Source organism: Theropithecus gelada, chromosome 17 (genome assembly GCF_003255815.1).
Source record: "Theropithecus gelada isolate Dixy chromosome 17, Tgel_1.0, whole genome shotgun sequence".
Taxonomy (NCBI): domain Eukaryota; kingdom Metazoa; phylum Chordata; class Mammalia; order Primates; family Cercopithecidae; genus Theropithecus; species Theropithecus gelada.
Window position 1 is genome coordinate 52339362 of NC_037685.1, and position 23688 is coordinate 52363049.

The 23688-nt window shown below is 56.4% G+C and overlaps 1 protein-coding gene across 2 annotated transcripts in view; it reads right to left on the minus strand.

Moving 5' to 3' along the window:
- RASA3 (RAS p21 protein activator 3) overlaps window positions 1-23688 on the minus strand; it is a 126024-nt gene that overhangs the window by 40755 nt on the left and 61581 nt on the right. For both annotated transcript variants that reach the window (XM_025364565.1, XM_025364566.1), the window contains exons 3-7: window positions 21400-21503; window positions 11090-11184; window positions 2794-2870; window positions 2229-2309; window positions 1770-1842 (exon numbers count right to left, since the gene is read on the minus strand). In XM_025364565.1, coding sequence (XP_025220350.1) covers window positions 1770-1842; window positions 2229-2309; window positions 2794-2870; window positions 11090-11184; window positions 21400-21503 — 430 coding nt within the window. The remainder of the gene's footprint in view (window positions 1-1769; window positions 1843-2228; window positions 2310-2793; window positions 2871-11089; window positions 11185-21399; window positions 21504-23688) is intronic.

The following is a 23688-nucleotide window of genomic DNA, read 5'->3' on the forward strand; positions in this document are numbered from 1 at the left end:
TGTTGAGTGAATGAAAGCAGCTCCTACCAAATTTATGAGATTATTTAATCTCATTTAGAGAGTTAAAGGGCCTTAATGTGTCTAGTTGTTATCCTGGAAGAAAAAGGTACAGATGCTGCTTCCCATGGAAACAGAACATCTGTTTTCCTGGGTCAGCTCCTGGTAGATGGCTGTCTGACCACAGCCTGCGGGGGACACGCTCCCCCTCCGGGGCTCGGCCTCCAGCTGGGTCAGAAGCAGCTGAAGCCAAAAGAGACAGGGTCCTGGTGAAAGAGGTCCATGGCTGCTAAGGAAGGAGTGGAGACAGAGTGAAAGGTCACAGACCCCAAAGAGCAGGGCCCCGTGTGTCCCACACAGCAGTGGTCAGCGAGGTCCGGGCCTTCCCTGGAGCCCCCCGTTGCTGATGCAGACCACGGTTTTCAGACTGTCTGTAGTCACTAAATTACTCCAGTAGGCTGAGACCCACGTCTTTACAGAGTGAATGGGAGTGCACACGGTAGAAACGGTGTCAGAACACTGCAAGCGTGATGAGCACCCGGGTGTGGCCGGGCAGTGGGCGAGCTCTACCCCCCAGTGTGTATGACAGCTCCACGTGTGGCAGCCGACGACCCCACCGCATGTATGACAGCTCCACGTGTGGCAGCCGACGACCCCACCGCGTGTATGATGGCTCCACGTGTGGCAGCCGACGACCCCACCGCGTGTATGACGGCTCCACGTGTGGCAGCTGAGCCAGCAGCCGAGGCGGGGGAAGCTGCCGCCTGGAACTCCGTCCATGCCACACGCCTCCTGCACCGCCAACAGGGCCCAGCCTGCCCCTGGGAGCCTGGCAGCTCCCTTCCTTCCCTTGCTCTGGCAAAACCATCTTCTCCGCCTGTCTCTAAGTGAGGGCTTCCGTTTGAGACAGAGAACAGATTCCACCTCCAAAGCCCTCCTCACAGCGGCCCTGAAAGCCTGGCCCTGGCTTCGGACACCGAGTTCCCACCTCTGCCTGCGGGGCCGTTTTGAGCCTCAGCAGTGCCCGTGGGTCCTGCTCAGACTGGTAGGTCCACTCTCCAACAGTCCCCCCAGAGCTGCACACGTCGAGCCCCACTCAGCCATCCTGGCTCAGGGGAGCCCGCCTGACCCCTCAGGCGTGACTGGCCACGGTCCTGCCACAGAGGCCTCATCCATCCTCACATCCAGGGTCTGTGCACGGGAAGGTTTGTGGATGGGAAGAGCATCTGCCTAAAGGCCCTGCAGACAGCCGTCCCCAAACCGCGCCGGCCACATGGCAGGTCCGCACTCCACGAGATGCAGCCGTCCCCAAACCGCGCAGCGGGTCCCACTCTACCAGGTGCAGCCCTTGCACCCTCCTTCTCACGGATTTTGGTGCTTCATGTTCTGAGAGGATCTCTGTGTCTGAATCATTCCCCCCTTTGCTTCAAAACCCTGCCTATTTCCACTGGAACAAGCCTTCCGCCTGCTCAGGGACACTTGGGCGGAGCAGCCAAAAAAACAGCAACAAACCCCAAAGTCCTGGTAATTTGGAAAGCATTAACCTGTCATCTTTTAACTCAAATCTGGGCCAGTTCGGGAGACAACGAAAGGCCTTTCTCTCTCGGGAGAGGAGGGAAGGTCTTGGGGCCACGGGTCCCAGGGCCGGCGGGGCTGGCTCCTCTCCGGGAGGAACTTCCAGAGGGAAGAGACTGAGAAGTTCTGATCCAGACTTTCTGCCAACGTGTCTCGGGTGCAGCCTGCACTTGACGTTCACCCACGAAGACACCAACCTCAAAATAAAACACTTCATCGAACTGGGGGTTGTTGGTCTTCCGCTTTACTTTCGTCTTCTTTGCTTCCGATCTGTTATTGAGAGAGAAAGGACTGGGGTTAAAGCAACACTGCTGACTCCAAGTCTCTCAGTCATAAAACCGAGCTCTCAAATGCACAAGTCACTTATTGCCTTTATTTATTTCATAAATATTTCTGTTCGTCTCCAACTCCAGATGGTATGCAAATCCCGAACCTTTACCGAGACAAAAATACTCAGCACGAAGAGCACGAAGGCTTCGTTCTCTACAGAGCAATTTTGGAGCAATAAAGAAAACAAAAGGAAGTAAAAATTACATATTCTACCTCAAAGCGCAGCCTCCTGCCTCCTCCCAAATGAGGCAGTGGCCTCGTGATTTCAGAACTGGACCCTCGCCCCCCAGGACCAGGACAGAAACCCGAGGCGTGAGGCCACTTGCCTGAAGGGTCCTGCCAGTGTCACGGTGGCGTAGGGGTCGCACTGCCCATTCACGATGGGGAGGCCCTGGCACTCGACGATGCTGAGGAGAGAAGCAGAGGCGGCGTCAGGAGGGAGCGCAGACCCCCGGGCAAATGGCGAGACAGCTCTGGGTCGGGCAGGAGGCCTCGGCTCAAGCTGTGAGATGCGGTTTCCTCCCTGGAAGGCAGGGAGGGCCCACGCCAGCCGCTCTGCCTCGGTGTGACACCGAATCACGCTGGCCGTTCGCAAAAGCCCAAAACACCACCTCTAAGGTGAGCATGTGCTTTAGTGAGGACGCCGGGAGTGTGTGACAGGACACCTAAAGCAGTGTCATGGGGGGGCAGGACCCCAAAAACAGCGTCATCCTGGGGCCACGACCCCTAAAACAGTGTCATCCTGGGGGGGCCAGAACCTCTAAACAGTGTCATCCTGGGGAGCCACCGGCTCTGGAAATTCCTGTGCGTTGGTTTGAAAACCCGTGTGCTCCTCGGGAGCCAGACGGGCCACTCGCTGTGTGCTCAGTCCCTGGTGAGGACGCGTCTTACCGTGTGGCGAGCTTGTGGCAGACAACCCCAGTGTCTGTGATGACCTCGCTCAGCCGCAGCTCCAGGTGCACTTTGCCCTGCAAGGCACGAGGATGGGGTGTCAGGGGCTGTGGCGCTCCCACAGGCCGCCAGGGCCGCGCAGCCCAGGGAAAGCCTAGCGGGCAAAGGGAGCAGGTGGTTCCGCCCCGCCGCCGCCAACAGGCACGTCTGGCCCCTCCACTCCACCCCCGGATGCAGGGTCCCAGCCGTGGTCTTCTTTCAGGAAAGCTGCCTGCCTGGCCGCTCAGCCGCATGTGGCTGCCCAGGCTCCCGGCTCTGCTGAGAGCAGGTCGCTGCCTCAGAAGTGAGGGGTCCAACCGTGTGGGAGATGGTCATTCGGTGAAGCAAAGACGCTGCAAAGACCCCAAAGACGCTGACGCTGCAGCTGCTCACGTGTGTCCACTGGGGCAAAGCGGAGGGGAAGCACAGCTCTCTCCTGAGCTGGGGCCACCGCCTGCCTTTACCTCCCCGCGGGCAAGGCCGCATGGAAGCCCGCAGGAACCTCGGAGAGCTCACACGGAGAGCAAGGCTCACACAGAGAGCAAGGCTCATGGGGGCTTCCAGCAGAACAGACAGCAAGGCTAACCTGCGGGTCCACCTGTCTCTACAGATCCGTCTGTCTCTGCGTGCTGCTGTGTCTGTCCACCTGTCTGTGTGCGCAGCTGTGGGTGTGTGTCCACCTATCTGTGAGTACGATTGTGTGTCTATGTGTGTGTGTGGCTGTGTGTGTCCACCTGTATAAGCATGCTGTGGTGTGTGTGTGCCCGCCTGTGTGTGTCCACTTGTCTGTGCATGCAACTGTGTGTGTCTATCTGTGGATACTGCTGTGTGTACATGTTCACCTGTGTGTGTGTCCACCTGTGTCCGTCTGTGCATTTGACTCTGTGTGTGTCCATCTGTGCTGTGTGTGTATGTGCAGCTGTGTGTCCTCCTGTGTGTGTGGCTGTGTCTACCTGGGTGTGTGCAACTGTGTGTGTGTCTGCCTATGCATATATGTGACTGTGTGTCCATCTGTGCTGCTGTGTGTGCGTGTCCGCCTGTGTATAGCTGTGTGTCCACCTGTGTGCAACTGTGTGTCCGTCTGTGTGTGTGGCTGTGTCCACCTGTGTGCATGTGACTGTGTGTCCACCTGTGTGTGCATGTAACTGTATCTGCTTGTGTGTACGTGTCCACCTGTGTGCAACTGTGTGCATGTTTGCCTGTGTGTGCATGCAGCTGTGTGTGTCTGCCTGTCTGTGCATGTGGCTATGTGTCTTTGTGGGCGTGCAACTATGTATGCATGTCCATCTGTGTGCACACGGCTGTGTGCATGAAACTGTGTGTGTGTCTGCCTGTCAGTGTCCACCTGTGTGTGCGTTTGCCTGTGTGTGTGGCTATGTGTGTCCTTCTGTGCATGCAACTATGTGTGTGAGCAGCTGTGTGTGCATCTCCCTGTGTGTGCATGCACCTGTGTGTGTGTCTGCCTGTGTGTGTGTCTTCTTGTCTGTGTGTGTGGCTGTGCGCGTTTCCTTCTGTGTGTGCGTGCGACTGTGTGTGTCCACCTGTGTATGCGTGTTTGTTGACCTGTCTGTACATGCAACTGTGTGTGGATGTCTGCCAGTGTGTGCACCGCCTGTGTGTACATGTGACTGTGTCTGCCTGTGTGTGTGTGCAGCTGTGTGTGCCTATCTGTGCGTGCCACTGTCCCTGTATTTGCTCCAGCCTGAATGGCGCTGAATGGATGGAATGAACACAGACTCATCCATGCATCAGGAGCTCTGCCTGGCCCGGCTCTGAGCTCCTGCTCCTGAGGCTCCAGCAAGGCCAGGACCTGTTCCCCAGGGCTTGTCACTGCCTGTGGGAGGGCAGGAGGGACGGGCAGAATGCGTGGCACTAAGACGTGGATGGCAGAACCGATGGCAGGCCTGCAGTATGTGGCCTGGTGCAGAACCTCAGATGGAGCAGGGGCCTCGCTTAGGCCCCACCAACCTAAACGTTTACAAACCTTAAAGTTCCTTCAAAAATCTTCCAGACACCTAGCCCGCCTTGAGAGGTAAATCACCTAATAAGAAAAATAAATAATAAAATAATACCCAAAAAATTAGTCAAGAGATATTTATTCCCTATACAAGTTAAAAATAGCATCTTCACATATGCCACTAAGCTGTTTTTCAAAAACCCAGACCCTCAGCAAACAGATCTACCAACACAGACCACAAATGCAGGGGGGATCACAGACCCGAACCCCAAATGCCGGGCTCTGTTCTGTGGCTGTCCACGGGCTAAAGCAGTGCCCTGAACACCAAAAGACAGGAGGAAGTGCCTGGCCCAAGAATAACTGAGAACCCACCACTTCATCCCGTTCTCAAATGCCGGGCGCAAACTCCCTCAGGACAGAAGTGTTCAGATTAGAAAGAGGCTGCGCAGACAGAGGCAGCTCGATTCCTGTTAGGGAGCTTCAGGAAGAGTCACGCCGCATCGGGGGTCGTGGTCCCCAGCAGCAGGTTGCGGCCCCCATGTGCTCTCCCGGGTCCTAGCAGCAGGCTGTGCGGCCCCCGTGTGCTCTCCTGGCTCCTGGCAGCAGGTTGCGGCCCCCATGTGCTCTCCTGGCTCCTGGCAGCAGGTTGCGGCCCCCATGTGCTCTCCCGGCTCCTGGCAGCAGGTTGCGGCCCCCGTGTGCTCTCCCGGCTCCTGGCAGCAGGTTGCGGCCCCGTGTGCTCTCCCGGGTCCTGGCAGCAGGCTGTGCGGCCCCGTGTGCTCTCCTGGCTCCTGGCAGCAGGTTGTGGCCCCGTGTGCTCTCCTGGGTCCTGGCAGCAGGTTGCGGCCCCCATGTGCTCTCCTGGCTCCTGGCAGCAGGTTGCGGCCCCCATGTGCTCTCCCGGCTCCTGGCAGCAGGTTGCGGCCCCCGTGTGCTCTCCCGGCTCCTGGCAGCAGGTTGCGGCCCCGTGTGCTCTCCCGGGTCCTGGCAGCAGGCTGTGCGGCCCCGTGTGCTCTCCTGGCTCCTGGCAGCAGGTTGCGGCCCCCGTGTGCTCTCCCGGCTCCTGGCAGCAGGTTGCGGCCCCCGTGTGCTCTCCTGGGTCCTGGCCGGGTCCAGGGGCACCTGGCTGGGCACCATCAGGTCCTGAGGCTGCTCCTGTTCCTGCAGCGTGAACCCCTCCCGACCGGCTGACTTGTGCGCTTCCGTCTTCTGCTGATTCGGGAACAAACAAGATCCACCCCGGAAGGCCCTTTCTCCGGCCAGAAAAGTCGCTGAGTAAATCTGCAGGTGCCAGCGCAGGCTGGAGAATCCCAGAACGTTTAGAGGTTAAACGACACAGTTCTAAATAACACATCAATTGGAGAACACAAGACACATTTTAAAATGTTCCGGAATAAACAGAAATGAAAGTGTTACTCATCAAAATCAGTGGGACGCAGCGGGAGCCGTGCTCAGGGTTTGACAGAATCTGGAGTACCGGCCGCACAGACTAGAGCAGAAGGGAGATCCGAACCCTGACCTGAGCTCAGGGCTGGGAGACTGAGGAAAATGAGCAAACTAAACCCAGAGCCCAAGAACAGAAACCAGAAGTCAGATCAGAAACCAACAGAGAAAAATCAAAGCCAAAGGCAAATTCCTTGAGAGATCAATAAAATTAATAAACCTCTAACCAGGCTACCAAGAGCAAAGGGAAAAGGCACAAATTCCCACAGGAAAGGAACGAGAGGACCTGGCTGCCGACCCCGGCACCTGCCTAGACGCTGCACTGAGGTCCCTGGCACTGCACTCCTGCGAACTCACAGACGTAGCAAAGGGGCCCAGCGTCCACCACGGCTGAGCTCCTGACAACGTGTGGCTGCAGTGTCACCCGGTGTCACCCATGGGGCCCTGGGCGGGGGCTACTGAGGGGTGTATGGAAACTCCGTACTCCGCTCAGTTTCCCTGTGAGCACAGAACTGCCCCCAAAACAGAGTTAATTTTAAAAAAGCAGCCAGTGGTCCCCATCCATCTTTCTCAGGAAGGCCTTCCCCAGGGAGAGAGCAGTGCGCGGGGCCAGGTCAGGGTCCTGGCCCCCCCAACCGGCTGCTGCATCCCCAGCTGGGGGGGCAGCGGCCCAGAAGGCAGCCAGGACAGAGGCGCCTTGGATGCAGGGCTGTTCCACGCCGGCTGCAGAGAGGAGACCAAGTCAGCGGGCAGGTGAGAGGGGACACAGAGGCCACGAGGAAGGAAGCCTAGCCTTGGCCCTCTCCTCCTGCAACCCTGGAGAAACGTAAAAGCTTGGCCCTGGATGACACAGTGACTTTGTTTGCTCTGAAAATCCTTCCAAGAGGACTGTCTGCTGCACAAACACAAAATTCCCAGAGGCTGCAGCAGGAGGCTGGAATCTCTACCCCAGTCTCTGATTTCATGGTGCAACTGGAAGGTTCCAAGGGGGAAAACACGCAGGTGTCTCTCGGGCGGACAGCGGCCCCGGGGGTTTGCTGTGATCCCTCGCAGGGGCGTGCTATTTCCTGAATACGTCACAGATGCACTTGAATGCCCGGCTTATAAAGGAGCTCAGTGACCCCCCAGGCGCCCAGATCACCGCGATGCCTCGCTGTCACAGGCAGTGCCCCCGCTGGCATCTGACGCTGACACTGCCCTGCGTCGGGGGAGGGTCAGAGAGCACAACGCTGCATCATAAAGTGATTTAACGAAGACTTTCCAACAGTGTCCGTTCCAGAAGGAAGCAAGAAAGGTTTAATTGTGTTTCCCCCACTTCTGCGACGCACTCACTGGCCTCCCCCGTGGGCCGCATCTGTGACACTTACTGTCCGGCCACGGGACGTTTCCTGGGAATCAGAGCGGAGGGACTCAAGGAGCCGCACTGCCACCCCCCTGCCTTCCTGAAAACGGTCTCTGTGACATCTTACGATAAAATGGCGGCCCTGAGACTGGAGCTGCTGCTTCTTCTTCTTTTGAGATGGAGTTTCACTCTTGTTGCCCAGGCTGGAGTGTGGGGGAACAATCTTGGCTCACTGCATCCTCCGCCTCCTGGGTTCAAGCGATTCTTCTGCCTCAGTCTCCTGAGTAGCTGGGACTACAGGCGCCCACCACCACGCCCGGCTAATTTTGTATTTTCAGTAGAGACGGGGTTTCACCATGTTGGTCAGGCTGGTCTCAAACTCCCGACCTCAGGTGATCCACCCGCCTTGGCCTCCCAAAGTACTGGGATTACAGGCATAAGCCACCAAGCCCAGCCTGGAGTTGAGGTTTTAAAGGTTGGCTGGAGTCCAGCAGGGACGCTGCTCCCTGTCACGGCCACATTTTGGGCGGCGTTGTGGCTGACTGCGTCAGTGAAGCGAGCAGGGCAGCACCCGCCCGGGTTCAGTGGGCGTCGGAGAGCACTGACCCTGCCTCCTGCCCTTTAGACAACAGCTCACATTTGCCTTCCATAGAGTGCAAATTCCCGGGAGACTGACACCACTCAGTCCAGGATCCTCACGTTCCGGACAGTGAGAGGCAGGCTTGGAGGACGCCGGGCTTGGCCCTGGGCACGCCAGCCGCCTCGGGCGTTAATTATGAGAGTCTACCAGCCGTGAGATCAGCCGGTGGCATTCTTATTTACAGCTTCGTGGAGATGAAATGTCTGAGTCCTAATTGGTGTTGCACAGTCTCCCCTGTGATGACTGTCACAACAGCCCATCGACAGGCGACCGGACCAAAGCACACGCTTCGCACCTCGGATCATTCCTCAGCCTCAGAAGGAAGGAGGTTCCGATACCACAAGTGACCTGGAGGACGTCGTGCGGAGCGACATCAGCCTCAGGAAGACCAGCAGGGCAGAGCTGACTGCCATGAGCCATGGGGAGTGGCCCGCATCAGAGACAGAGTGCAATGGGGCTGCCGGGGGGGAGGAGGGATGGAAGCGCGTGAATAAACCTCTAGCCAGGGGACAGAGGGGACAGAGGTTCCGCTTTGCAAGATGAAAGGAGCTCTAGAGATGGGTGGTGGTGATGGTTGTACAATATTATGAATACATTTAATACTGTGCCACTGGACATTTTAAATGGTCAAAATGGTAAATCTCATGATGTCTCTATTTTACCACATAAAAAACTGGAAAAAATAGCATAGAATACACACAGAGAGAGACACACACAGAAGCATGTGCCTGTGAACTGGTGAAATCTGGGTAACGTCCGTGGATGGCACAAATGTGGGCATCCTGGTTGCTGTTGCACCAGCTGCACAGGGCGGTGCCTGGGGAAGCCGGGAGAAGGGAGCACGGCCTTCCATTTTCAGGGCAAGGAGGGGATTCGCCCCTCGCCACTCCTGTGTAGTGTCTTGGTGTCTTCCTATAAATCTATAACCATTTCAAAATTAAATCAATCTAAAAAAAAGGCAAGAAAGAGGACAAGCTATACCTGCCAAAAAAAACAAACTTGAATCTGAGGAAAACGATGAGGCTGCACTCTGCCTGTGGCTCAGAGACCCCAGCGACGCGGGTATCCTGTAATAGAAGTGCCGGGAACACGCAGGTGGGAGCGGCCCGGTCAGCAAGCCCCGCCTCCTCCCCGGCAGCACGTGGGAAGCCCCGCCTTTCTGCTGGGACGCCAGGGTGCGCTGAGCAGCCGCTGGGGCCCTTGTGCTCTGGGGCTGCGAGGACAGTCATTAGTTCTGCAGTAATCACAGCGTCCTCCACTTTCCACAGCACGTGTGGGTTCCCCAGCCAGCGCTTTCCTAGGAAGCGGAGTTAATTAAGTGTGAAGCACAATTAGCACAGGTCCCTTAGGGCAGGGCCATTCCCAGGGCCTCTTGGCTCCACTCCTTCATTTCCGTCCAGGGCCTCACCCCGTCCCCCTGGCTGGGCTCACCGTCAACTTCATGAATGAACCCTTTGCTGGCCATGGGAGTGTGCCCAGCCTGTGATCTCAGCAGATGGCAACCTTGACCCAGTGAAGCGCAGAGGACGAGGGCTCCCGGGGAAAAAGGGTTCCCGGGGGACGAGGGTTCCCACAGGACACCAGGCCATCCAGTTCCCTGGCCCAAATCTGCCCTGGACCTGTGGGCACGGAGCCTCCATCCGACCCACCCAGTTGCCCCTGCTGAAGTCTCAGGCAAAGTTCTCACAAGGAACCTATTTTGGGGATTTGTCCCGGATGCCAGCCTCCAGGTGTAAAAATAACAGTCACCACCACCACTTTACAATGTGCCAGGCGCCATCGAGTGGCACACATGCCATTCCAGCCCACTTCACAAACCCACCCAGATGGGGAAACTGAGGCTTGCAGAGAAGCAATCTGATGAGGGAGCTGGCTCCAAGCCCGGTGGCCTGTGCTGGGACTCTGCACTCAGACACACACTGAGGTCCCAGCCGAGGACCCACCCAGGAAGCCCTCCCAGGTTCCAGGGTCACTGTGCTTCACGCTACACTCAAGACACACACTGAGTCCCAGCTGAGGACCCATCCGGGAAGCCCTCCCACATCCCAGGGCCACTGCGCTTCACCCTACACTCAGACACACACTGAGGTCCCAGCCAAGGACCCACCCAGGAAGCCCTCCCAGGTTCCAGGGTCAGGCCACAGTGCCTCTTGCTTGTAGTCTTTGCAGCTGCTCCATGTCATGGACCAGGGCTCAGGGTGACCCCACAGGAGCTCGTGCAGGTTTGGGCTGGGCAGACTGACCCCCACTACTCCCTCTCTTACAGGCAAGCCTGGAGCAGCTGTTGCTGGGCAGCTGGGCACCGTGCGACCGTAGCCGCCGTGAACACAAGGGTCTGGGACGTGGGTCCCAGCACTGGAGCCCCTGGTCTTGCATGGGGAGGTGGGACAAGCTCCTCCCACTGGACAGGGCCGGGGCCAGCGCCAGTCGGCACACAGTCCCGGCAAGGCGGGATGAGCCCCTGGCCACTTCCGACAATGGACACTCGGGACACCAGCACGTTCTTTCAGCTCAGACCCTTCTTGGTGCCGAGTGCCAGGGAGCAGCCCATCCAGGCAACTGTGGGGAAGCGAGGTCCCTGCGGGCTAACCTTGACTTGGCCCTTCCCCACTCGTGTTCTCTTGGCCCTCAATTACGTGTGCCTGTCCTTTCCCACCATGTTGGTTTTTACGGCTGCCTCAGTTGTGCATGACAAAGGAAAACCCAAAATCCCTGCGCAGAGCCCGGGCGCACTCCGAGCACAAGCCGGCTCATCGTTATTCCCCGTCGAGGCCGAAGCCTGACCTACGCCTTCAGCCACAGTCAGAGCCGTGCGCGTCTCGAGGCCCCACGGCGTCCCGGGGCTCGGTTTCCGGGGCTGTGCCGAGGGTCTCACCTGCACCTCCGAGTCGGCGTCCACATGCTGCAGCTGGAACCAGGTGTCCCTGTTGTGGTACTTCTGCAAGTCCTCCTTCTGGATGGCCACCTTCCCTGCAACATAAGCAGAGGAGACTTTACCACAGGCACAGGCCCCAGAGCCAGGGCACCTGAGAGCAGAAGCCAGCCCACCATCACTGCAGCTCATTTCCAACAGCTTAATTCAGAATGGGGCACTGGCTGGGCGCGGGGCTCATGCCTGGAATCCCCACGCTTGGGAAGCCCAGGGGGAGGGTCACGTGAGACCAGCCTGGGCGATATGGTGAAAACTTCTCTACAAAAACAAAAAGAATGAGCCGGGCATGGTGGTACCGTCTCTCTAAAAATTGATACTAAAAAGTCAAAATAATTAGGTGCAGGGGTAAGTCTACGCCATCTCCCTTCCAGTAAGGCGTTTGGGAGGCTTCGCTGGGAAGACGCGAACGTCCACTCCATCGGCAATGCGCACCTCACTCTCACTGTGGTCTGTGGCCAGTTCTCATGGCGGGAGGCTCACCGGAGCTTGCTGGGTGCACAAGAGCCCTGTTCTCACAAATGAACACCTCATGCCTCACACACCACCAAGGCAGCGGCATCACGCCTCTAGAGAGACACGTGTGCACCTGTGCGAGCCACAGCTTGAAACACACGTGTGCCTAGAGTTAGCTTGCGTGTGTGAACACGCACACATGTGTGCATGCATGTGGGTGCTCGGGTTATTCGCAGGAAGAACTGACAGCTAGAATGAGTTGCCACCTTCCCACACGACATGGGTTGGTCTGAATCCATGCCTCTAAAGTGTAATCCTTGAGCCGCCTTCTGGGACCCCTGGAGAGCCCGAAAGTGTAGATTTCTGGCCTTCTCCAGACGGAGGAGAACAGAAGCTCTGGTGTGCGCCGGAATCTGCACCACCACAGGTCCCTGGGCACTTCTGTGGGCCCCAAAGTCTGGGGACATCCACTCTAAACTATTTCCTGTGCCTCAAACAGGCTTAGTACTTTGGAGCTAGACTTCCAATGAAAATACGTATCAGAATATATTTGTACAATATACATTTACCTAGTATGGATTTATATGTGTAAATTCGCATCTGTAACCATTATTATCTGCTCATACATTCACCTCATTCCAGAAACATTCACATGGTGGGGTAAACGCATGCTCATCCCATCCCTGGCAGGACAGGGCTTGTCAGGCACTGGGCACTGAGCCGTCTTCCATCCTGCATCCCCTCGCAGCACCACCACGTCAACCCTGCCACTGGCCTCCGCGCACTGCGGACCATTCCACCCACCACGGCGAGCACCACACAGCACGTGCACCTCTGGCGACAGACGCACGTGAATTCCCAGGGAGTCGCACACACGTGACGTCTGAGCCCATCACAGAGCACACACGAGAGCAGGAGTGAGGAAGGAAATGTTGGCAGACCCCTCGCGTCTTCGTTCTGCACCCAGAAACACACACATCCTCCTTAAGGATCCTGGTCCAGTCACCGAAGCGAGAAACTCTGGGTCCTGGCAGACCCCGGTTCCACCGCAGCATCCCCAGCTGCAGGGTCTGAGCACACTGTGCACAACCCAGGCTCCAAGGAGCGGCCTGGGCCTCCTACCCAGCCACCCTGCCTCGCACCAGGACAGCAGAGCCCAGTCCGGTTCTCTCCTCCAAGTAAGATCCTTTTATATTTCCGCGTCTCAAAAAGCCTCCGCAGACTCCCATCGAACAACCCCGGCCTGGCATCTGACAGTCTCACGCTTTGGCCTGACTTGCTGTCCAGCCTCAGTAAATTCGGGAACACTCCACCGCCAGCCTCTCACAGGTGCCATCTCAGTCAGTCCTGCGGTGACCCTGGAGGGGCAGGTCCCACTCTGCACACCCCAGAGACAAGCAGGCTGGGGCTGCAGGGAGACGGAGCTTGCGTCCCCGCCTTCCTGCCAGCGTTCCTTCCTCCATTAGCGTCCCCACCCTGCGAGGTCTCAGGACGCATCTTCCCTCAGGAGCTCCTCTGCCCCACGGGCTCAAGCGAGCGAGACCTCTCAGCCTGACCGGTCCGTTCTGTGACTGATCTCAGAGCCCGTGGGCCTTGGCCGCCAGGCCCCTCCCTTGTCTGCGAACTCGGAGGGTCTGAGACATGCCCAGCTCAGCACCAGCTCCAGACCCTGTGGGACAGTCCAGGGTTGGCCACATGATGGGGGCACCACGTGGCCACAGGACATGGTGGGAGGTGCGGAAGGTGGAAAGAGGCACAAAGACACTTTCCAAGTGCCCAAGGGACAGACGTGGAATCAGCACAGTTTGCCTCCAGTGCCGCTGACCCCTGCCATGCACCTCAGCACCTTCATCTCGTGTCCTCAGGGGAGCCGGCTGCAGCTCATACTGTCCACTCTGCAAAGCAAAGCAGCCCTGGGAACAGCCCTGGAGGAAGCCCCTTCCCAGCTCTGGGACCCCCGCTCACAGCCAGGGCCGGAGCCCCCTTCCCAGCAAACTACAGCTCCGGGACCCCCGCTCACAGCCAGGGCCGGAGCCCCCTTCCCAGCAAACTACAGCTCCGGGACCCCCGCTCACAGCCAGGGTCGGCCAGTTCCACAGCCTCCCGCACATAGATACAGCACACAGACACTCGTGGGTTCGTATGATCAGCCTCGTGACCTCGTCGGCTCAGCTCTTGACACACAGACTCACACAGACCATCTGGAGCTGCATGGGACGCTGACACCACTGAGGGCAGGTGAGAGCCAAGGCAAGAACGAAGGGAACCGGGGCAGAAAACAGGCCCCAGCACACGTGGGAGAAGGAGCACCAGGGAGACTCAGAGAGAAACCCAGTGACACACACACTCCGTGGACTCCCTCCAACGGCCTCTAATGGTGCAGACCACGAGGTTGGACGACAGCCAGGACACCTCCTCCTGGCCCGCTGCGTCCCCTGCCCTCCCACCAGCAGCCCTGGGCGGGCGCCTTTGACTTTCCTACACCCCCCACCCTCCCAGCCCCCCCGCCCTCCCACCTTTGACTTCAAGGGTCCCAAGTGGGGCTCTGTCCTCTCCTCTGATGACGGCTGCGTGGCTCTTGCCAAACCTCCCCTTTCCCCCACAATGCAAACCTCAGTTTTGAGTCTCACAGGAATAAAGCCACATGAAAGCAAAAACTTCTTAAAACTGAGTTGGGCAATATATTTCAGTGAAAAGGGAAAAATCTTCAGACTCCAAGACTCCTCCAGCTGGACAGGAGGGTGAGTTTTGAAGTCAGAAGTTTTAAATACTTGCAATGTCACTGTGTCTTCACGTTTTTATGAGCTGAAACTGGGACAGGAGAAGTCACATATTTACGTGGATAAAGATCTTGTAACTGGCACATGATTACAAGTCTTTATTTTTAGAAGTACTTCACTTAATTTTTTAATAGGTAACAGAAACAGAACAAAATCCACAACATTCAAAAGGATTTAAAATCCCTTCAAGAAGGGATCCCTGCCCCTGCCCCCTCATTCCCAATGTGGGGTCACTTCTGTCACCAGCCCCCAACCTCTCCTTCGAGAAGCCAGCCACGTTCAACAATGGGGACATGGGGACGTCTGAAGCATGCGAGTTCCTATTTCCAGACGCTGACCTGAGAGAACGCCTGATCCGAAGGCCACGGCGTCTACTGAAATTTCTCTGATGTGCCCAATCCATAGGGCTGTCCCCACCTATGTGAGTCACACCAAAAAGTTGACCGAACACTCTGGGCCTCCCTTTCTCGCTTGGGCAAAGGCGGCGGCCTTCTCACCACGGGAGGCGGGAAGGGTCACTTTCTTCTGCTGCATCTGTGCTGGCCAGGCCCCTTCAGAAAGGAGGAGCCCCGGGTCTGGAGGGCCTCAGAAAAAGGGGAAACAGCCACAGGACACCACTCAGCGAGAGCCGCCGAGACGGGGAGCGCGGCCCAGACGGGGAGCGCGGTGGAGACGGAGACGGGGAGCGCGGCCCAGACGGGGAGCAGCGCGGCCGAGACAGGGAGCGCGGCTGAGACGCACGCGCCTCACTCTGACCCCACCTGTGTCCCAGCCGGGGCCACGAGGAAAAACAAAGGCCATACGGATCCCAAAGGAAGAAAGAAAAACCTTTATTTATAGAATGTACAAAAAAAATCTACAAGCAAAGCTAATAGAACTAGTGGTGTGTTTAGCAAGAACAGAGAATACAGAGTCAGTAGGGAGGCGTCAATGACCATGAAAATTAAACAAAAAAAGCACCATTCACAAAATTATGTTTTTAGGTTTGTGCTTTTGGTGGACTACCTGAGAAATCTTTGACCACTCCATTAAACACATAAAACACAGAGAAATAAATGTTTTAAATGTGCAAAATGTGTAGGTTGAAAACACGTCACAAAACACGGACGAGAGAAATTGCACAGACTCAGGCATGTGGAAAAATATACCATGTCCATGGCTTTGAAGACTCAATTTTGTTAAGATATTAATTCTCCCCGAATTATAGATCAATGTAATCCCAGTCAAAATTCCTGTGGGACTCTTTTGGAAATTGAGAAGCTCATTCAAAAATACATATGGCAATTCAGAGGATCCAGAATAGCAAAACAAGTTTAAGAACAAATTTGAGGACCTTACACTATGACGTAAGACCTGCTATGAAGCCACAGTGATCAAGACGCTGGCACTGGCATGAGGACGGGGGAGCATACCTATGGCGCAGGGCTTGGGGCTTAGCCTCAGAGGGTCTCCAGCTTCACTCAGGAAAGAATTCGAGAACGAGGTGGTGGTGGAAGAAAACAGTTATGGAGGCGGCAGTGTGATAGCTCTGAAACCGCTCCCGCAGAGCAGGGCTCCCCACAGGCGGGGTGCTGAGGGTGGCAGCTCCGGGCAGTCCTGCGGTCTCGTTTATGCTCGCTTTCAACTATGTGTCAATTAAGGGACAGATTGTGCAGACACTTCTAGAAAAAGGGTGGTAACTTCCGAGTCACGGGGTTGTTCCTATGGAAAGGGGTGGTAACCTCCAGACCTTGCCATGGCGATGGTAAGCCGACACGGCGCACTGGCGGGCGTGTCCGATGGAAAGCTCCTTCCACCCGTCCCTGTCTTAGCTAGTCCTCAATTTGGTCCGGTGTCCGAGCCCTGCCTCCAGATTCCAGTCCCGCTTCCTACCTCAGACGGAACAGAATACAGAGGCCACAAACAGACCCACGCAATGTGGCCAACGAAGCCGGAAATGTGCCAAAGTCATCAACGGAGGAACGGTCGCCTTTCAACCAAGGATGCCGGAACGAACGGATGTCTACATGGAAAACACGGAATCCCGACGCTTTTCTTTGTGCCATAAGTGATAACTAGCTTGAAACAGATCATGGAACTAAATGTAAACGCTGCAAGCACACGCTTTCCGGGAGAAAACTGCCACAACTGTGGGATAGGCAAGACTTTCTTAGACATGACACCACAGGTACAAATCATACAAGAAAAAAATGTGATAAAAACCATCAAAATTTAAAACTTCTGTTCTTCAAAGACAATGCTAAGAAAATGAAATACAAGCCACAAACAGGAAGAAAATATTTGCAAAGCACTCTTGTGATGGACTCGTATCCGGAATACACGGAACTCTAAAAAATAACAAGAAAACAACCCAATTAAAAGGGCAAAAGATTTGAACAATTTACCAAAGAAGGAATAGAGCAGCCACTAAGCCCATGAAAAGTCCTCAACGCCGCTGTTCACGGACACGTAATCAAAACCACAGTGAGACAGTGCACACCTATGGGAGTAGAAACGTTAACTAGAGAATAAAAACTCAGACCTCAGGGCCAGGCAGGATACAAACACCTGCTGCTCTCACCCGCTGCTGGAGAGAAGGCGGACTGGGCGGCCACCTGGAGACACGGTTGGGTAGTTTCTAATGAAAGTAAACACACACCCTACAGTGGGCCCAGCAACCTCACTCCCACGTATTTATCTCAGAGTAAGAAACAGAAACATTCTCCACATAAAGACCTATCCAAGAATGCGTACGGTGACTTTATTCATAATTCCTGAGGATTAGACACAATCCAGCCAGTGGATGAAGCCACTGAGGTGCGTCTGTATGATGGAAACCCACGGGCAGTGGGAGGGGGCGACCTGGCTCACAGCCACACAGCGCAGGACCAGTGTGGTGGCAGAGGGCACGATCCCTCCAGGGTGTGACTCACGTGGCCTCCTGGAAAAGGCAAAACGGTGGGAACAGGCCCCAGAGCAGTGGCTGCCAGGGGCTGCGGGCCAGGGCAGGAAATCCAGCCCGAAGGAGCGTTCTGGGCTGTGGGAACGTATCTCAGCTGTGGTGATATCTACACACCTGCATACGCTGCTGAAGGCTACACCTAAACTCTGAACTTCACCTTATGTCAGTTGCAGACCACCTGATTTATACGCAAAGGAGGGAGGTCTCAGCAGGGTGTGGTGGCTCCTGCCTGTAATCCCAGCACTTTGGGAGGCCAAGGTGGGCGGATCATGAGGGCAGGAGATCCAGACCATCCTGGCTAACACGGTGAAACCCCGTCTCTACTAAAAATACAAAAAATTAGCCGGGCGTGTTTGCAGGCGCCTGTAATTCCAGCTACTGGGGAGGCTGAGGCAGGAGAATGGCGGGAACCCGGGAGGTGGAGCTTGCAGTGAGCCGAGATCGCGCCACTGCACTCCAGCCTGGGCCACAGAGCGAGACTCCGTCTCAAAAGAAGAAGAAGAAGAAGAAATGAATGGAGGTCTCACTGCACCCCCACCCCATTGGGAAGCCTCAGAGAGGCTCTAGGGGCTGGAGGGGCAAATGGAGGGGGACGTGGGGCTACCAGAGCCCCCCCCCCGAGGAAGGCGGAGGCCTAGCCGGAGGAGGAGGGAGGCCCAGGATGGGGGGCGGAGACCCCGATGCTCCTGACTGACAGCAGTGAGCCAGGCCCGGGGCATTTCCCGGTTCTCGCATTTGCTGGGAGCCACAGTTTCTGGTCTGTGCTCCGTGGTGCAGCGCCCGGCAGCCGAGCCCAGGCAGAGGCCGCCTCCCTGCGCCCGGAAGCCTGAAGGCACCTGCGCCCCGGTGTCCCGCAGGCCGGGAGCCCGGCTTGACTGACAGTTGCCACCGGCAGCAGCGCTGTGGGCCGCGGACCGGGGACAGAGAAGGCCGGTCACGCCGCCCAGGGCCGGCCCACGCCGGACACTTCTTCCCTCTGCTCCTGCTGACCCTGGGAGGCTTCTGACCTGCAGGAGCCGACTGCAGCCGGTGGAGGGGCGGGGTGGGTGGGGCAGGGCTGAGGGCGGGGCTTTATTTCCCCGAGTCTCCCGGGCGGCTTCTGCTGCCTTTATCGGTTTGAGTCGCCACCGCCCTCCCCCTCCAGGCTAAAGATGCCCTCCCGGCCCCAACCCACACCCCCGACCCCATAGGAGTGCGTCCCCACCTGCCAGTGCACCCCTCACTCCTGGACCTGAACTTGCAACTGAGCACTGCTGTGGCCGCCCCAAGGAAACTCGCTGGCAGGTGGGGTTTCCTCAGGGCGTGGGCAGCTGCTAGAAACAAGAGAACCAGGAGAACCACGCAGCCAGGACGCCAGTGGCCACCGCGCACTTCCACCCAGAAGCGCATTCCCCAGAACCTGGTGTTTCATGCCCAGTAACAACCTAACTACCATCATAACGATAAATCGTTACCGGAGATCCAGCCATCCATCCATTTTCATGGCTGTAAACGCCATAGTGAAACATCTAAGTCCAGTCACCATAACCGTAAAGCCACCAAGAACTGCTAGCAGATGACGTCAACAGAACGATTAATAAACATCTTATTTGGTTATTTTCAGAGCACATGACTCTGGAACTAACTTGATCAGTTTCTCTTATTAAAATGTGCAAAAAAAATTTTTAAATTTCTTTTTCCTTAGGGTTATCACTCAAAAAATGTCTCATACACATTCGAGAATGAATCAAGTCCCTGTGGATTCTCGCACATAAACTGAGCTGGTGATGAGGCCTGACACGTGGTGCCCAGCACAGGCTGAGCCCCGCCAGATACACCATTAGCTTCAGCTGAATAATCTGGATTCCACATCTCCCTTTCTTCCGGGAAAGCCCTTGGAGGCCCCTGGCAGTTGCTGAGAACACGGGAGCGAGACACGGGCATGCAGGACTATGGGCTCTGGGAAGCTCCATCCGGTGGACACAGCACAACAGGCAGAAGAACCACAACCAACGAGGGTGGCAGGGGAGGCAGGCCACGGAGGGCAGCTGCAGGGTCAGAGGCCGTCTCCTGCAGCAGGCCCCAGTCCCGGAGGCGGGCATGGCAGGATGTGGGGATGGAGGAGGAGGTGCCTGAGGAGCGGGGTGCAGAGCAGCTGCACCTGGAGGCAAGAGGGAGAACTGCCAGCCACTAGCCCTGGAGCCGATGCCCTGGTCAGAGGGAGAGAGGAAGAGGAAACCCTTCCTCAGCGCCCAAACAGCTTGAACGCGACTCGAAGCTATGGGCGTGAACCTGAGGGCCTCCCAGGCAGACACTGAGCAGTGGGGTGCAGGGGTCACGCTGGACCCTCAAGACCATCTCACCAACAACGCTACACGAGGCCCAGCACAGCAAGACCCTGAAGGGGGCCAGGTGCCCACCGCACTCAGGAGCACAAACACCTTCTGCAATCGCATTTCAGGGCCAGGGTGTCTGCTGCGGAAGCACCCGGCACAGCGTTCCTGCTCAGAATGAAGTCAAATGTCAATTATCTGAGATCCATGAGACCCATTCCATGTATTTTCTAAACAAACTCTGGAGACTTCTATGAAAAGCACAGCAGTTTCTAAGAATAATCATTTGGGTACAGCGAATAACAGTCCCAAAAATGTCCAGGTCCTGACCCATGCAATGGTGAAGGGGCACAGGCCTTATCAATGCCAGGTGAGGGTCCGCCCAGCCCCAAGGGCCTCTGGGGTCACAGCTGCCACCCAGCCAAGTCCATCTCAACGCCAGGCAGAGCGCGAGACCGGTCAGGATGGGCCTCTCTCTCCTTGTCTCTGTCAGGGGACTTGCCGTGGAGGCCCGGGACACAGCAGAGTGCAGACAGGAGTCTACCAGTTACCCGCTAGGCAGTTTCTCTCATGCCCTCTCTCTCCCTCAACGTCGTGCTGACATGCACTAGCTGCCGGCCGCCCAGTGGGGACAGGCTGGGTTTTAGGACACTCAAGCTCTGACGTGGACCTTTGGCTGTGCCTCTCACGCTTCTGTGTGCCAAGCACCGGGAATGGATCAGATCACAGATCCTGGTCCACAGCTCACAAACAGAGGGACACGGACGATGAGGAAAGCCCACAGCTGAGGGACACCGGTGAGCGCTGGGGAAAGGGGGCAGCTGGCGTGGGACGGAGAGGCCATGACGCGGTATGGGGAGCCAGTGTGAGCAGTGAGCGTCAGATGGACGCGCCCCCCACCCCCCCATGCACCCTCGTGGCCTCGCTGGCCTCCTGCACCCGCGGACCCTCAGGCTGCCTGGGGCAGAGCTTGGGGTCCCCCTGGGGGACTCCTCCTCCCGCCCTATCCCACTCAGCATTCCGGCAGCCATGGAGACGAGGAGCCTGCACCACCTGGGGTCTGGGCTCAGGCTGTGGCGGCCAGTACACACTGGCTCCCCGGCCACCCGTCCCGGGCGTGAGCTCAGGTGCTGCAGGACCCTTCTCCCTTCCTGGCTCTCCTGGCGTCATGGTGGGAATTAGCCTGATACCCCAGCCTCCCACGCCTGCTGCGTGAGGTCCGCTCCTGATGGGGTCCTCTGGCTGCATTTAGGAACAAAGAGCTCCCTGAGTAACCTGAAGTCCACTCTGCCAAGAGGCCCCACAACTTACAGGATGCTGCCTTCCTGCGATCCCCGGCAGGGCTGCCCATGAGCTTTCTCCAAGAAAACCGGGGGAAACTGAGACCACACGCCCCCACCCCCACCCGCCCTTCCCGTGCCCACACTGTGGGGACTGAAGTTGGGACAGGGACAGCCAGGATGTGGTGAGGAGGGAGGGCCCCATGTCCACGCAAAGGTCCCTGCGTGGATGCCCCGGGGAGAAGCCCTGGGAAGTTGTCTGAAGAGGGTCGGGGACGCTGTGCTCTCGCCTTGAGGGGCCACGGAAGCCTCGACTGGCAGCGCTTACTGACCTGAGCCTGGCATGATGCTCCAGCAGGGACCACAGACGCCAGGCCAGATCCCGAGAGCGGATCAGGAGGAACAGCCAGGGCTGCCGTGACCCCTCAGCACCATCCCGCCAGGCTCCGGGCTGAAATGCTAAAGTAAATGCTCATTCATCACCCACCTATGATGGAATCCCTCCGGAAAACGTCTCTATCGAAAATGTAGAAGGACAGGTGACGAAAGCTCCGAGGAATTTCACAGTAAAAGTCTTCTCCATAAAAGGGGCTGGAGAGAAAGAAAAGCACCAGTTAGAACACAAGCCACGCTCCCGCCTCAGCCCCAGGGGCACACACGTGTGCTCTTAGTTTTAAACGTGCCATGAGAACGCCCTGCACTGCGTGGCACGTCTGAGACATGAACCTGCAGCTCCCTGTGGGGTGAAGAGTGTCGTGGCCGCTCCCCGGCCTCCACCTCGAGCCTTTGCACTGCACGGATGAACTGTAACTGGGCTGCCTGGCGGTCCAGGAAGCTGAGAGACCTCCACAGAGACCATGGTCACTGCCTGAATGACTTCCATGGTACGTGCTCAGGTCTAGTCCAGCCTCAGGGACACTGTGAGGTTTTGAAGGTACCTGGTTTGGGGCAGGTGGTAGCTCCCTTCATGGATTGAATGTAAAACACAGCACTCCAGTGCCTTGCCCGGTTCCTTTTATCCAGAGATCCAGTACAAAGTCCTGACTGCCCAGCCGTCCTCACTCCTGGGGGAGGCCCCCGCGGCTGACTGTGCTTACAGAGTACACGGCTCAGGCTGCCCACGCGTGAGTCACCTGGAGATGCAGCTGCCCCACAGATGGAGACTTCAAATAACTGCAACCCCAATAAAGAAGCAGAAGCCAACGGGCTTTGCCATTCAGCAAACCCCCCTGCTGTCCTGGGCCGGCACAGGTGGGGTTAGGTTCCTCCCCGTGCCGGACCTGTTGGCGATTACCGTGGCGCACGTACAGCTACCACCAACTCAGAACTCAACACAAGCCCACTTTCACACACATTTATGCTAAGGTCCAAAATAGGAAAGATGTAAGTTATTCAAGGAGGAACCATTCTGATAGAGAGCACAGGAAGGTCAACGGTGCTGGGCCAGGTGATCGTCCACACAGTCACCAATGGCGCAGGCCCCACCCCAGCCACACGCAGAAATGAGCTCAGACCCCGCACCCATGTGTAAGGGTGTAAGGGTTGGAGCTCCCAGCCTCTGAGAAGAAAACGGGGATGAACCTGCACCCAAAGATGTCTTAGATCTGTCACCCAAAGCACAAGTGCCAAAAGAAAAATAAATGGAAAATCAGACTTCCATCAAAATTAAAAACATTAAAAACTTGTTTGCATTAAAAGCGTTATTTAAAAAGTGAAAAGGGCCAGTGCGGTGGCTCACGCCTGTACTCCCAGCACTTTGGGAGGCTGAGGTGGACGAATCACCTAAGATCAGGAGTTCAAGACCAGCCTGGCCAACACGGCAAAACCCCGTCTCTACTAAAAATACAAAAATTAGCAGGGCGTGGTGTGGGTGCCTGTAATTCCCAGCTACTCGGGAGGCTAAGGCAGGAGAATCGCTTGAACCCGGGAGGCGGAGGTTGCAGTGAGCCGAGATTGCACCACTGCACTCCAGCCTGGGTGACAAGAGCAAAACTCAGTCTCAAAAAAATAAGAAAAATGTAAAAAATTACAAGTGAAAAGACAGACTAGAAAAAATATTAGCAAGTCAGTTATCTGATAAAGGACTTGTATCCAGAATATATAAAGAACTCTTATCAGTTTAAAAAGAGGCAAAAGATTTGAACACACATATCACCAAAGACTACAAATGACCAACAATGTATTAAAAATGCTGCATGTCATTAGCCCTTGAGAAAATGCAAATTAAACCACGAGATACAGCACAGGCAGAGGCCCAAACCTCGGGCGGCGAGCGTTGCTGCCCGGAGCCCACGTGGGAGGGGCCTGGAGTCCAGGCCCCAGCCCCTCCCTCTGCAGCGGCCTTAATAACAGGCATTTCATTTGGATTTCACTGATTTCATAATTTTTATAACTGGGTCAGAGACTAAGTAACGTTTACTCAGAAAACCATTTTTTGTCATAAAACACAATCTTCCAAAGGAGGCCTAAAATACCTACATTGTTGTAAGCATTTTGGAAACACAGCAGTATCCATTTACACACAAAAGAAACATCTCTTTATCTTTCAATGAAGGCAGAATGCTCAGGGACTTCCACCCACTTCCTCGTAGCAGAATCCTGGTTCATGAAGGCCCATTAGAAAGTCACATTTCCTTTAAACACATTCTCACGTTGGTCGTTGTCACAGGTGCTCGAGTGCCTCTGATTTTCCTGGGTCTGCCTGGGCACCGCCGAGATCTGATGTCAGGGACCCCCAGGGAGAAACACCCTGTGCCCGTGGTGTGTTCCCACAGGC